At 38.2% G+C, this 16038-nt stretch overlaps 1 protein-coding gene across 3 annotated transcripts in view; it reads right to left on the bottom strand.

Annotated features, from left to right (window-relative positions):
* SHOC1 (shortage in chiasmata 1) overlaps nt 1-16038 on the bottom strand; it is a 64608-nt gene that overhangs the window by 10691 nt on the left and 37879 nt on the right. For all 3 annotated transcript variants that reach the window (XM_070742433.1, XM_070742434.1, XM_070742435.1), the window contains 11 exons: nt 14115-14222; nt 13546-13727; nt 11593-11665; nt 9650-9719; nt 9345-9529; nt 8165-8282; nt 7418-7529; nt 5912-6033; nt 4958-5051; nt 1664-1795; nt 750-896 (listed from right to left, as the gene is read on the bottom strand). In XM_070742433.1, coding sequence (XP_070598534.1) covers nt 750-896; nt 1664-1795; nt 4958-5051; nt 5912-6033; nt 7418-7529; nt 8165-8282; nt 9345-9529; nt 9650-9719; nt 11593-11665; nt 13546-13727; nt 14115-14222 — 1343 coding nt within the window. The remainder of the gene's footprint in view (nt 1-749; nt 897-1663; nt 1796-4957; nt 5052-5911; nt 6034-7417; nt 7530-8164; nt 8283-9344; nt 9530-9649; nt 9720-11592; nt 11666-13545; nt 13728-14114; nt 14223-16038) is intronic.

Raw genomic sequence — 16038 nt, 5'->3', positions numbered from 1 at the left:
AGGCCTATTTTCGCCGCTCTCGTGCGATCCCAGCACGAGTGACGCGGCGGCGGCTTCGGCGGCGGCTTTTTTACGAGCCGCCGAACAGCTGAGAGGCGCTGGCTCCGCGCCAGCCCTTTCCTCTTCGGATCTTGCTGGGGAAGTGGAGATTCCCCCAAGCCTCCCAGTGGGGGGGGGGCGGACCCCCCCCACCTTCGGCTCGCAGCCGGGTCTGGCCTCGGAGGCCAGGGACCCCAGGCTGTGTTGCTCCTCGCTTGGGGTGGTACCCGCGGAGGGAAGGGGCCCCCGAGGAGAAAAACGTTGGGGGAGTGCCCACGGAGGGCAGAGACCCCTTGCTGGAAAGCTGACCTGTGAAAACACAAGAGAAAAACATTAAAACGGTAAGGTATTCAATTAATTAAATAACTAAACAATTTTAATCAATTTTAATTAACCAATATGTCAAAATAACATAAGGTAACGTATAAGACAAAAACTCAAACGTCTCTACACTTAGACTGAGTTTTTAAAACTGGCTCATGGGGCTGCTAAGGGGGCGGTGCCAGTTAATTAATTATTTAAATTAACTCAGTCTCTACCAATAGGATTGGTTAACAACCCATGATGGACTCTCCTTCCAGAGTCAATGGAGAAACATCCAAACAAATTCACTGTCAGGAGCTATTTTGATTCATTTCGTGTTTTGACAATAATTGAAGCAAAAATATAATTGAATTATACACATCAGGCATATAGCTTGGTTAACTGACCTTCAAAACCTTTTCTGGCACCTCAGGCAGAAGTTCTTGAAGCTCAGCAAAAGATGCTGCCAGGAGCCATTCCAATGAGCTTTTCTTTAGCATGACTTGAGCAACCAATGGATTCATGCATGGAAATGTAAGCAAACATTTTTCCGCCTAAAGAAAAAAATAGAACTAGAATTAGATTTACTGTATACTTTGTTTAGATATTCTACCGTAAACGAATCCAGGCAACTGAAGATGATATGTGATTATTTTGTTGACCATAGCTAATTATAGTTTTGATATTAGACATTTTTATTTGCTCTGAGGAATCATGAAGTTGAACAAATCTCTACTCTGTTTCTGAAAAAAAAACCCTCAGCTTTTAAGCTTACAAGCAGTAGTTCACGTAAATAGAGACGTATTTCTCCGGCAAGATCTGTAAGTGTCTGCAAGAATATTTCTCACAGCCTTGAGTGCAATATTGAAACTTCATATGTAAAAATCTCCAGTTGTAAACTTCTGGTTGCTTGACAAATATTTGTCCTTCAGACTTTCTTCATGCGGTGACCTTGCCTAATGGATTGACCAATGAAATTTCTTTGATCGGATGATCAGTTGCTTTGTACAGTTGCTTTTGAACTGACTCTCCCATGAAGGTATTTTATTCCTGATCTCCAGCTTATCTTTGTGTGTCAGCTCCCAGGGGAACCTGAAGCAAGGAGTTGCTGTTCCACATAAAACGGGGCACTTTTATTCTTTGTCAACCAACTCCCCTATTCCTAGTCTTTCTAAAAAGATCAGCCAATTTCCCTGCGATTGCCACCCAAAACATATGCTGAACGAAATTAAGACATTTTGGGATCCATATTTCCTAAATTGTCTCCAGGACCATTAGGAATAATGGTGTCCTGTAAGAAAAATGAAGCCAAATCACTTACTTCTGATGGCAGGACAGAAAGCCATGACTTGTTTAGCCACTCCTGAGGATGCTGTTTAGATGCCACTAATATGTGGTCAGCTATCTGGCGAACCAAAAGTGCTGTTTCTTCAACTCCTGGTGTAAGGACCATCTAAAATATATTTGCCTTTTAAATTTAGAATAAAAATCATATGAAGTAAAAAGCACAAAAATAATCTTTTGATAGTTTAATGCCCATGTGGTGCTGCATGTTCACCTTCTTAGCCTAGTTGGAAAAATATAGGAAATGTTATCTCTATTATTTATGCTTTGATAACCTAATTGGGATTGAAAATTATAAATATATTATTCCTGTACAGTCCTGCATAATTGATTAAGGTAGGGAAACTTCTATTGTGTAGTAACTTTAAAAGATAAAGATTTTTAAATACTATTCTTCTCCACAGGAAAGAAGGGAGATGAATGAATGAATGAAGGATTAGTCAATACTGAACTTTTTTGTATGAATCAAATTTTAGGATATACAGTCTCTATAAAAGCACTTTTGGCTGAGTCTTGTCACACATATTTGAGAGTCCCAAACCAGGCCAGATAGAGGGAAATATCTGCTTAAATCAGTCTATAGGAGGAGAGGAGGCAGAACTGGGGGTTGAAGTTAAGAGAGTCATCAGCTTTTGGCCTAGATTTGGATCTCTTTCTCACAAAAACACCGGAAGCCTCAAAACCTGGGTGGGCTTGGCCAACTCAATGGCACTCCCTCCCAGTCACATGACCTCCAGCCACGCCTACCCAGATTTTGCAGATCCCAGTTTTTTATGTGGGAAAAGGGTCTCTCTCTCTTTCTTTCCCTCTCTCCCTGCCTCTCATTTCTGCTTTTCTCCTTTTCCTCCCCTTCTCCCTCTCTTTTCTTTCTTTTTTTCTTTCTTCCTTTCTTTCCCTACTCTCTCTCATTTATTTCCCTCTCTCTCATCTCTCCTTCCAGTTCTTTCATTTCTCTTCCTCTTTCCCTTCTCTTTCTTTTTCTTCTCTCATTCTCTCCCTCCATCATTTTCTCATTTCTCTCTCTGTTTCTCCCCTTTTCTTTCATTTCTTTCTTTCTTTCCCTCTCATTTGTCTTTCCCTTTCCCTCTCCCTTTCTTTTTCTTTCTTTCTCTTCCTTCTCTCTTTCATGTTTCCTTCTCTTTTCTCTCTCCTTCATTCTTTCCTTCCTGTTCTCATTTCTCTGTCCCTCTTCCTCTCCTCCTTTTCTCTCTGATTTATTTTTCTCATTCTTGCCCTCCAGCTCTCTCATTTCTCTGAATTTTTCCCTCTCCCCCTACTCTCTCTCTTTCATGTGTTTCTTTCGTTCCTCTCTCTCATTCTCTCCCTCCAGCTCTCATTTCTCTGTCCTTCTCCCTTTCCCCTTCTCTCTCTCTCTCTCATTTATTTCTCTCTCCCCCCTTCTCTCTTCACTTCTGAACTCTGGCTATTGGCCCTTCCTCTGCCCCCCCACAGCTCTTTGCCCAAGCGCAGTGGGCATGAGCTCCAGCCCCAAGGGGGAGGGGGCAAGGGCTGCCTTGAACAGAAATGTGGTACTTTGTTCCAACATGAAGGGGACTGTGGCTGATGCTGAGCTGCCTGCAAAGGATGCAGAATTGCAAAAAATGGGATGCTAGGGCAAGAGAGAGAAATCACCCTAGCACCCCTTTTTGCGATTCCACATCCTTTGCAGGCAGCTCAGTGCCAGCTGCGGTCCCCATTGTGTTGGCTCAAGAAGAGAGGGGCAGCTGCTGCCACCGCTGAAGGCACGAAGGGAAGAGCTCTGGCTCTCCAGCGCAGCACAGCTGGCTACTAACCTGGTTGTGCAATGGCAGCAGCAGGAGGAGGAGTCACCCCATGATCCCAGCCCAGGGGGTTAACCTGCTTTTGTGTGCGTGCACACACGAGAGAAACAAAAGGGGATCCGATAATTTCCTTTTCTCTCATCTCTCCCCTTCCCCCTCGTGTGGCGGGAGGCAAGGGCTGCCTTGGGCACAAATGTGGTGCTTCACTCCTGCACTAAGGCTCTGGTGACCCTCCTCCTCCCCTTCCTTCTCGTGACCCTGCTGGCCGATTCTGGCAAGGACAGGAGGGTGCGCATGAGCAGGGAGACTCTCCTCAAGCTAGCGGCTGGGCTTGGCCAAAGTGTAGCAAAGGCGTGCCAGCTCTCGTGCTAGCGAGACTGGCGTCGTTTGTGGCCAGGTTGGGCCAGTGTCTTGGGGTGAAAAGCAAGCAACCGAGGTATGCCTGGCACCAACAAGGACTGGAATAAGCTCCAGAAAGAGCGAGATGCCTGAGAATCAACTCCAGCCACTTCTCCATCTTCCAACTTCACTCTTAAAATCTCAGGCCAGGTAAGAGTGACCGAGAGGGGAGGGCCAGGGATGGAGACAGCCGGCGGTGGTGGGACAGGAAGTCACAGCAAAGGGCTTAAAAAGGTTGTTGACCCCTGGTCTAGAGAAATGGTCTAAAGCCAACCTCCCCTTGAATTCCATTGACCCTTACCATTCAATTTAGCATTGAATGTGAGTTGACTATATTCTTATGTATGAGCGTGAGCAATAAATCTGCTGAATTGGAATTTATGTACAATCTTGATCCTTCATACCTGACATTAATTTAGTCAACTCACATTCAATGCTAAATTGGCGCCAGGTAAGAGTTAATGGAATTCAAGGGTGGTTGGCCATAGACTGTTTGTGGGAATGTAATGATTCTAGGCCAGTGATGGCGAACCTTTTTTCTCGTGTGTCGTGTTCCAAAAGGGTATGTGTGCACACAACAGCACGCATGCATGCTTGTGGGGGGGGGGGGGCAATATGCTGGCTTTGTTAAAAGTGCTATTGCTAACATCATTTTTTGCCATTTCTAGGCTTCAGGAGAGCAAAAATGCCCCCAAAGTAGGTGGAAAATTAGCAGGCCAGGTAATTTTCATGTATGCTGGAGCTGACATAGGTTCCAATGCCTCCAATATGGCTCCGCGTGCCACCTATGTACGTGTGCCATAGGTTTACCATCACAGCTCTAATCCGAGATTCTCCACCCAGATCTACTGGCTCTTCTACACAATCTGAATTAGTTTAGTAAAAGAATTAAAATGCAAAATCCTAGGGGTCAAATGTACTCAATCAAAATATCCTGACTCTCAAACTAGAAACCACGTGATTGGAACGGTAGTGAAAAGCCCAATAATCTGAATGATGAATATATGATAACTCTTTATTGTCTGAGACATAATGATTACATTATTTCTAATGTGGCAGCATAGCGACAGATACATTTATACACAATTTACCTTCACTTCAAAGTCTTCTGACTTCTGAGCAAAAGAAATCAATGCTGCATAAATCAAAGCAAGATGATGCAGAGTTTTTCCAGTTAGGCTATATCTAAATAAAAGAGCATATTTTATTATTGTTCTTCTACATACACACACACACACACACACACAGAGTGATAGAGACATTCACTCAAAGTCAAAGAGGAGGGGGGAGGGAGGGAGAGAAAGAGACAGAGAGAGTGCTCCCTTTTAAAAGCTTTTTAACATTAAATATTCTGTTTAATTTTTACATTTTAAGAAAACCAAAGTTGCTATATGATAATTGTGCTTGAACATATAGATTGAGGCAAAAACTGTGGTTTCCCCAATCGCACACATTATTTGCTTTTACATTGATTCTTATGGGAAAAATTGCTTCTTCTTACAAACGTTTCTACTTAAGAACCTGGTCACGGAATGAATTAAGTTTGTAAGTAGAGGTACCACTGTATATCTACAAGGTAGTTCAGTGTTATAATAGAAAATCTGTGTCTTCAGTGTACCATACATCAGAAACAACAGAGTATTCCTATTAAAGCTAAAGGTATGTATTACAAACCAAGAGGTTTTTTTGATGAGAAAGGTTAATGATACATAGGGATGTGAGAGGAAAATAAAGACAGAATAGCTGAAACTTAAGATGCCTCAAATATTTTAATGCATGAAATAGTAATAAAAACATTCATGTTTCTCTGATTATAATAAAGAAATCACAAGATAGAGATTTATTTTCAACAGGCTAGAGAGTTTTGCTTTCATGATTTGTTTTGCATTTTAACAACTACAAAATTTAATTTATTAAAGTATTCTAGAATATCTCCTTTGCTTCAGCAACAATTGTACAAGAATATCACAATTCTAACTTTTATTTTAAAAAAAAATATACTCCAAAATTTAAGCTTAAGAATTAATTTAAAGCTTTTTACTTACATAGAATTTAATCTTTCTCTGGAATATAAAATAATCCAACAGGAGGCATACTGGAGTGATAGCGCCATCAGTCTTAAGACAATATTATCAGAGGAGTTTTCATAATTGAGTTCTTCCATGTTCTACAACAAAATGAAAAAAAAGAAAAAGCCCAGTCACACTCTCTCAGCTCATTGCACCTCATAGGGTGGTTGTTGTGGGGAAAATACAGGGAGGAATGTATGTACTATCTTGGGTTACTTGTAAGAATAATAAAGGTGGAACACAAATAAATAAATAAATAAATAAATACTGCTACTACTAGTAAAATTGCCATGATGCAAGTAAATAAACTGATGTGTAGCATTACAAAATAATTGACCAGAGATATGACTGATACTATAAGAAGTTGGCTAAGGCTACTATATCTGAGCTGCAAAAAGGTGGAAAAACCTTAGAAGGCAGCCATCTAGTGGTGACTGATGTTTTACTAGTTAGATTCAGTATTGTAGCCATAATAAATATATCAAATTATATTTTCTGAAGGCTGATTTCATTTCTTCAGACCAACAAATTTTATTTAGAGGCAGAAGCTTTTGTGAGTATTGTCACATGGGGCTAAACTGTACAAAGTGGCTAAATTGAAATATACCACTAAAATAAGTAGCTAAACCTAGAAAGCCACGGCAATGGCATTGAAGGAGCTCATTAATGGCATTGAAACGCTCATTAACCATTACAAAAGCAAGGTCAAAATTGTTCCTTGAGGAGATAATAGCTCAGGCTGCTCTTTTCTTACTCAATAAAGTATAAGAGTGAGGGACAATATCAGACTTGTCAGATGCTGTTGGTGCAGCCCAGAGTTTCTCAATCTTATCAACCTTAACAGGTCTAGACTTCAACTCTCAGAATTCCCTAGCTATGCTAAGACTGAGAAACACTGATATATTTCAACAAAGTTTAGTTCAAGATACAGGTTGCGTGCAAGACAGATTATTCAGTTTCTCTTTGTAAAAAAGTGAAAATAATTATAGTATGTGTGTGTGTGTGTGTGTATTAGAACACATATTGTGGATAATTTTCAAAAAATTAAAAATGTATATCGGTAGTCCGCTATTTACAATTAGCCCAAAATTTCTGTTGAGACATTTGTTAAGTGAGTTTTGCCTCATTCTACAACCTTTCTTGCCACAGTTGTTAAATGGATCACTGCAGTTGATAAGTTAGTAACCTAGTTGGTAAGTGAATCTGACATCCACATTGACTTTGCTGGCCAGAAGGGATGACCTTGGGATACAACAACGGTCATAAGTATGAGCCAGTTGCCAAGCACACAATCATGGAGATGCTGCAGAAGTCATAACTGTGAAAAATAAGTCACATTATTTCAGCGCTGTTGTAACTTTGAACAGTAGCTAAGTGAACTGTCGTAAGTCAAGGACTACCTGTATGCGCCTGTGATATGAATGTGAAGCTACTATACTATAGGGATACATGATAACAGTATCGTGATAATATTTTTTTTACCTGCATAACAATAGCTGTGCATTCATCTATAGTCATCACCACATAATGTTCTGTGCCTCCCAAATAGTTTAAAGCCTCACAGCAGTTTCTTTCAATTAAAGTAATATTATACCTGCATGTGAAAGTTTCTGTTAGTAATCCACTGAATATGTTACAATTCTGCTGTATCCACAGTTCTAATTCCAAAAATCATATCCTACCTAGGTCACTAGTAACTTACTATATGCTAAGTACAGTTTTCTCATGCCTTCCGCAACTCATGTGAGACAAGATAACCTTTATTGTAATTTATTGGCCTCACAACAGCACACATTAAAATGAAAATCCAATGTCTCACTCTCAAAAGAAGGAATGCCACCCACTGAACAATGCCACCATCCCAAGGATAAAGTAATAATATAATAGCAGCGGCTACACCAAAAGTGCCAAGTTATACAAAAACGACACTAAAACATATATTAATCATAGACCATTTTGAATACTTCGTGGAAATACTACGGACCCTTATATGCCTAATGCTGGAACATAAATCAAGGTCCAGTCCATACACAACACTTTGGATTTTTGGCTATTTCTCAGTAAAAAGTAAGATGAATCTTAGTGGGACCTTATTGCATGATTAAAACTATTTTTAAAAGTAAATTGACATAAGTAATAAGGCAAGACAAATGTAAGATTACATGACATGTGGCAATGAAAGGGACCTGAAAATATGAACTTCTCCAGCATTGGAATTTCACTACTTACTTGGATTCTAGTAACTGAAGGATTTCTGGGGTATTGAGAAGTCCTTCAGATGTCAAGAAAACATAAGGAATTGACAACCTCAAAAGATCATATCCAAGATTATCTGGGAAAAACTCTTCTAAAAAACAAATAATATTAACATCTCATTAAAAGCAATATTACAAATGCTACTACAGTAATATTTATTTGTTGATAATATTGATAATTCGCATACAGACGGCAGGTTGAAAAACTAGTCTTGTGGTGCGACCAGAACAACCTGGAACTGAACACGTTCACAACCATAAAAATGGTGGTAGACTTTAGGAGCAACCCTCCCATACTACCACCTCTTACAATACTAGGCAACACAATGTCAACAATAGAGACCTTATAGGGTGAGTTCTGGATTCTGCTACTGCAGGTTCACTCAAGGATACACCAGGTATGAGTGCATTGCGCACTGTGTGTACACATGCATAATACTAAAAAAACCTAATATGGCGGTGCCTACAGAACTGAGAGAACCAGCTCGGTGGGGTGGCAGGCCTGAGTCGCTGCCGTTTTGATTTTAATTATTATTTATTAGATTTGTATGCCGCCCCTCTCCGAAGACTCGGAGTGGCTCACAACACAAATAGGTTGCTTTGGGAAAAATACAAGATGTCAATTTCAGCACCTATCAGTATTAAAAATGAACCTAATATGATTTTCCTCTGAATTTATTTATTTATAAAAAATATATTTCAAGGTAACACCAAGGATTGTAGAGATAAAACACATAAACATAAGAACATAAGAAGAGCCATGCTAAATCAGGCCAAAGCCCATCGAGTCCAGCATTCTGTGTCACACAGTGGCCCACCAATTGTACATGGGGATTTTGAGCAGAAGGAGAAGGCAAAACCCTCCCTTTCCCTCGACCCCCAACAAATGGTACTCAAGGGAATCCTGCCTGCCTTGACCAACATAGAGATGGCAAACAAAGAATGTAATATGGTAAATACTATAAACTAGCACACAAATAATTCACCATATATTAATTATATACAGCTATATAATTAAAAACAATTTTACAAATTACCGTAAGCCTTTTCTCTCTGGAAAATACTTATGTACAAACATTAGATTATTTTACAAAGAAATATCTAATTTTCTGTCTTATTTCCTTTTCAATTTTGTATCTGAATCATTCACATACCAGTTTCAATTGCTTCTGGGGGAGCTGTTTGGAAAATTAAGTAAGATATATTCATTTTTTTGCATAGATCAATCCAACAGGAATTTTCATTGTAGTTGTACTCTATCACCAATGAAAAATTGGTCCAGGGGAAATCAGGCCCAATATGTTGATTATGTATAATGATACAAGAACATATGTCCAAGCTAAAGATGAAAGGTCAAGAAAGAGTCTTAATATATGTACTTTTAGTTACATTTTCTGAATACTTTTCTGAAATAATTTCACAAAATTAATATTTTTCAATAATAATTAACTATGCCTACCTATTTATTATATGTTTATTCTCGAACAACATTCCTCTTTTCTTAGAATTTAAATATATGGCCTTCAAGCCTATATAAAGAGACAAATACATTAAACGTTTATTTACACTCTTGGAAATTGATACGTGGGCAATGATTAGTCATTTATCCAGCTGAGTGGATAAATTAGTAACAGAATAAAATTAGTAAACTGATATTGTCTTTATATAACTATGCTGAAATTTAAAAAAAAACATTTTGTAAGTAAAGTTATTTATTAAGCCTATAATATTATCTGTTGATTGTTAAACCAGTACACTCTGATAAAACTGGTTAAATTACCATATTTTTATATTGTGCTTTTTAGCAGGTGTTGTGAGTGCTCCTTGTCAACCTCAGGTCATGTCAGATTCTGAGGATGATGAGTCAGACCCCTCTGGATACCCTGGGCCAGGAGAGTTGCCAGCTGATGCAGAGAGTGAGAGTGAGGGAGAAAGTGACCTGAGTGAACCTGAGGAACCTCTAGAGGGGGCAGATATGACAATGGGAGAGTGGTCCCAGTCAGAGGACGAGGAAGACATTAGGGTGGATAGTCAGTGCATAGACCCTTGTTATAGGAGATTGCTGAAAAAGCAAGAGGAGTTGCATAGTAAAAAGGTATTAGCTTACAGCCTTAGCCTCTTTGGGGTGTGATGTCACTTCCAGGCAGTATAAAAACAAAGGATCTTGGGTAATTGGGTGTGGAGTTTCAATGCCATTCAATGGAAGAGGTTTTAGAGTGTGGGGGGGGTGCTTGAAAAAGTTTTGAAAATCATGATTTCTGTCTCAGAAAAAGACATTCTCTGCTGGATGATTTTTGCCTGGGATTTCAGTGAGCTGCTTCATATTCTTGAATGATAAATGGACTTTGTTATCTAAGGCAGTGATTTTCAACCTTTTTTGAGCCGCGGCACATTTTTTACATTTACAAAATCCTGGGGGACACCACCAACCAAAATGACACAAAATTACACTCTAACACAGTACATATTATACATATAGTTAATAATATAGTTCAAATATCTATATACACCATCAGGATACATAACCAGCTGAGGCTTCATCTAGTGGTGGCAACGTTTACCTCCAGTCCTGACCAGGATTAGAAATCGGGACCATGGGGAGGAGTAGCAGCTTCAACTCCTCGCCACGGCCACATAATGACAAGTGCACAGCAGCCCGAGTGGGAGACCTTCCTGGGTGTGGATGAGAGGCAGCCTGCTATTGGTTCATCGCTATTGGTTGGGATGAATCCTAGAAGTTGATTGGTCAGTGAGCATTCCCTGTGCCTTGACTCTTCCTGTTGCTGGTAGCTGGAGGGATTATGAGGGGAATGTTTATGTTCAGATGGAGGTGGCAGGCAGCAGGCCGGATAAATGACCTCCGTGGGCTGTATCCGGCATGCGGGCCGTAGTTTGGGGACCCATGTTTAATTTCCCCACGGCACACCTAACCATGTCTCATGGCACAGTAGTGTGCCACGGCGCACTGGTTGAAAAACACTGATCTAAGGAATGCCATTTAGGCTGAGTTCGGCATCTTTCCCAGACCTTGTTGATGCTTCATTCTGGATTGAGAAATAACTCCCTTTTTTCGTTGCCATTTAAATCTGCTTTTCACTGTGTGTGCTTTTATCCATAAAGGGTGTCATTTTACCATGCAATATGGGACTTTTTGAGTTGGGGGGTTTGCTCCAAGGGCCATGCACAGAACAGCAGGTGGCTAATATTTTAACTTCAAGCTGCATATACATATTTGATGCAGGTTATTCTACCAGCTCCATTATAACAAGTGGAGAAAATGTAATAATATTAGATATTTGGTACACTGATCAATTGTATTTGAAATGAAATATGGAATAAACATATTGTTATATGAGTAACATCAGATTTCAAAGCAATATGAAAATTAAAAGTAACTTTTACCTTGCACTGTATTAATGGTATTGATTAGGACTTCTATTTCTTCATCAAAATCCATTCTAATTACAATTACTACCTGATACAGCATTAAAAGACAATTAAACAATTTAATAATCTCCATTTGATATTTAAAAGCTCTAACAGTACTTCAAATTTCCATGACTATAGGACTGAGCAACAATAAACAGGAAAAATAAGAATATATTAATGTAGAAAAATTCAATGCAATGTCATTCATTTATTTTACTGAACTAACGATTATTCTGCTTATATGTAGGCTTCCCATATTCTCTGATTCTAATAAGTGCTTTTTCTATGAAAACTGGTGTATTTCTACTTCAGGTTATTGGAAATTAGTAAGCATTTTTTCCCTCTCTCATCTGAAAGCATGTGTGTTGTCACAATAATCTTTTGCACTTTCCAGAAGATTTATTTATTTATTTAATTTATTCTTTGTCCAATATACAATACATATGGAAGAGAATAGACATTAAGTAATATATATGAAGATAGAAAGTAAAAAAGAAGAGAAGTCAAGATCAGCTAAATTGATCCATTTCATTTAATTTGAGCAGCTGAAGCATTCATGACTATAGACCTGCCCTTTCTTCTTTGCTCATATTGGGTCCTTAATTCAGTTCACCAATAAGAATCTGACATAGATTTGAGTAGAATTTATTTATTTATCCTTATAGACTGTTCAATTCAGATTACTATATGCTGTTCCAACTCTGAACAGCATATAGCAATCCAGTATACAATTTGGATTAAAAAAGACAGATTAAAAAAGACAGATTTCAATTAATGAAAACACCATAGAGTATAATCATGTAAAATCTGGGGTTATAGTCAAAACAATAAAAACTAATCTAATACCTGAATGGATAGACATAATTACAATTCCCCTTGCTTGATGAAATACTTAAGTTTACACCAATTTTAACACTAGGAAGGGAAGGTGAGCAAATGTCAAGGGGCCTAGTATTTAGTAGAACTGATTTAAAGCATGTGTCTCTATGATTGAAATACTGAAATAAAGGTCTATCAATGATGAAATCACCACCTGGAATGAATAAAAGATTCTCCTCTCTCTATAATAGTATTTGGTGGTAAAGCCACTTTGTAATTAAGTTTCAACCTGTTGTTCTCTCCTTCCAGGCTATCTTCCAATACCTGGATAGCATTTTGTCAGCTTCAAATATTCAGTCAGGGATCAACATGTGGAGTTGGGTCTCAACAATGTACCAAAGAAATAATTTCATGTAGGTGTGGAATAGGAATATACAGATTATTAAACCCACAACAGAGGGGCTGAAGTACTTGGCTTTCCTCCACATAACTTCATGAATTGGAGCTGTTCCTTCAGAAGGAAGGGGAACTATAGCAAAACAACAAGCATTCACAGAAAGTATTGAATCAAGACTCTCATCCAGGGAGAAAAATATCCAAACACTGATTAATCCAAATCCACCAGACAAAATACCACTCACCACCCCAACTTCAACCTCAACCACTTCCAATACTCCAAAAACCCACTAATTCTACCACTGATATCTCTACACTAGTCAAGGATGCCATGGAACGTGAACAAAAATGCCAGAATGCTATCCTCTTTGGTCTTGAAGAAAGCCATGAATCAGATATAACAAAAATAAGAAATATCATCCACCTCCATCACTCACATGCACAAACAATCGCCCAAGAAGACATTTTGGAAGTTACCAGAATTGGACCTGAGCACAAGTATAACGATGGCTCAATAGCCCCCCGCTTCTGCAAAGTGGTATGCAAAAATGAACAAATAAAACAGCAATTCATCAAGACCATTAACCACATTGCCAGAAATAACAAGTCCTTCAACAAACTCAGATCCAGACCAGATCTTTCTCTCCTCCAACATATTTGACTACTTTCTCCACAATACCCCACAAATATAAAGTTTTATGTGTTATTTACCTTATTCAGATCATTTGTATTATTCTGTACCCACTTAGAAATTTGATGTTGCAATTCTGTCACTCTGGGACTGACTTTGTGCTCCTGCACAACAAATTCCACAATTTTCAGCTGTTTCCAAATAATATCCAGGTCATAGTCTTGGAAATCTTTATAACTGTCTTTTGCCTTGGACAGATATTCTGTTCAGATAAACATTGTTTATCACATGTTCTGTATATTTCACATAAGTCAGTTTCAAATCTTTCAAAAATTTCAAAATTTTATTTCTTGTGTCTTCCCTTTTTAAATGATTCTCAATGCATTTTTAAGCTAAACACTAAACCAAGATTTATGCCCAAGGTCTGCTCATTCAAGGTAAAACATTACTTTTTAAAATGTTCATGGTAATTTTTTCCACCGCTACTATTTTTATTTTAAAAATTAAAGAGATTTCACTACATGTAGCCTGACAATAAAATTTGCACAAAATATAAATGGATTTTCCATCTTCCAATCTATGGTAGTCATAGAATGCTATATTTCAATAAACCAATGTAGGTCTTCATACATCTCTTTATAAAAATTACCTAATGCAGTGGTCAAGTTACAGGTTAATAAAAGATCACGAACTGTAACCAGCAAATGAAGAATAGCAGCGTGTCTGAATACCAAAAAATATTTTGCATCTTTGCTACCTATAAAAAAAGAGAAAAATAATATTAGAGATTATTCTTCCTGAACTACAAAAACTATAGTAAAGACAATAACTATTTCTTATATTTAATTTGGTGGGTATAAAGGCCCAGGCACTAAAACCCTGTTATTAAATTCGAGCACTTTGACATTCAGCACTTAATGGAACATTTTTGAGCATTAAATTGGACAATTTGACATCTTAGTGTAAGTCAGATGTCCTCTTGCATACCTTAGATATGCAGTCTAAGGGAATTTCTTTGCTGTAGAATTGAAGGGATACCACCCCTAAATAGAAAACTACACCAACTTGAAACTTCCTCTCTCCATTGCTGATCTTTATCCCATGTTTACTGTTCCCATTTCGAATCACTGTGGTCAGGTATTTAGGTTCCAAGATAAAGGATGGCAAAGGCTCATTTATTTTACCCATTCTGAAGGAAATTGGTGTTGGAATAAGTGTGGAATATGACTTTAATATTGGTATAGCTACAGATGACTTAAGGTTGGTGTCAAGATGAAAGTATATAGTGGGAACATGAGAAAAAAGCATTGCTTTTCATAAATATTTGAAAGTAGAATTAAAATGATGGTTCACCCAATATTTTTTTATAATAGAGTATTTCCATTCTAGACCTGCAAATATTTTAGTTAATGTTTTTAATAGTTAGCGGCAAATAATCTTAGTTAATATTTTTTCCATAAGGTGGTTTTTTTGCTTTTTTTACACAATTTTTTGACCGAGGTGTTTGGTTGAAAAACAAATGGCAGCTGTGGCTCAGACGGTCCTGGTTCAGTTCTATCCCGTCTTTGTTCAGATCCATCTTGTAAAGGAGATGCATTAGGTAGTGACTGACAGATCTCAGCATGCCAATGGAACACAATTATTCCATTTCATGAGCTTCATTGGGTGCCAGGGGCTTCCAGGTATAATTCAGAGTGCTGATTATGATATCTAAAATCATTGTTGTCAAAGGGCCTGATTATTTGTGGGGCTATCGGCAATTTATGCAGATGTTTTAATCCCACTTCTGTCTCTGAAGCAATGTTATTTCATGGGTTGCAGAAGAGATGCCTTCCTTGTTGCTGCACCTGTCCTATAGAATATCATTGTCTCTCCCTCCCCTACTCTTCAAGTCTAGATGACCCTGACTCTGCTTGCTTTTTATGATCTGCATTGTTTAGGATAACTTGTGTTCCCGTCCATTGTGATTATTTTGATTGTGGATTAGATATAACAGAATATATTGCACGCTTTAAGTTTATTTTGTGTGTTTGCATATGCATTTAATTCAGTGGTGTTTCTCAATCTTGGCCAACTTTAAGACTTGTGGATTTCAACTCCCAGAATTCCCCAGCTAATTATGCTGGCTGTGGAATTGTAGGAGTTGAAGGCCACCTATCTTAAAGTTATCATGGTTGAGAAACATTAGTTTAATTGCATGCCACTCTGAATTCTTTTTGAAAGTGTTAGTATGTCTTGGTACGAAACCTTCAACACACATTAAGCAGAGTTGTTGTGGTGTAGGAAATGTGGATTGGCCAGACAATGACTCAGACTTAGTATCAATGTATATACAACAATATAATTATTTACAAATATACAGAATCAACAATATAATACTCTAATAGTATACAAACCACACACACAGCAAGAATACAGCTCAGAGCAAAATATATCTCTAACAAAGTAGCTCCCTCCAAAGAGATTGGTGTTGGCGCCCTCCTATGGCCAATCAGAAATATTTCCTTAAAGGTATAGTCTTTACATTTTTACAAACTAACATAGTTAGTTACTGTATGTCAACATCCAAGGGG

Source organism: Erythrolamprus reginae, chromosome 2, assembly GCF_031021105.1.
Source record: "Erythrolamprus reginae isolate rEryReg1 chromosome 2, rEryReg1.hap1, whole genome shotgun sequence".
Classification (NCBI taxonomy): domain Eukaryota; kingdom Metazoa; phylum Chordata; class Lepidosauria; order Squamata; family Dipsadidae; genus Erythrolamprus; species Erythrolamprus reginae.
The sequence above is the reverse complement of the archived record's forward strand: the minus strand, read 5'-3'. Positions and strand labels throughout refer to the sequence as shown.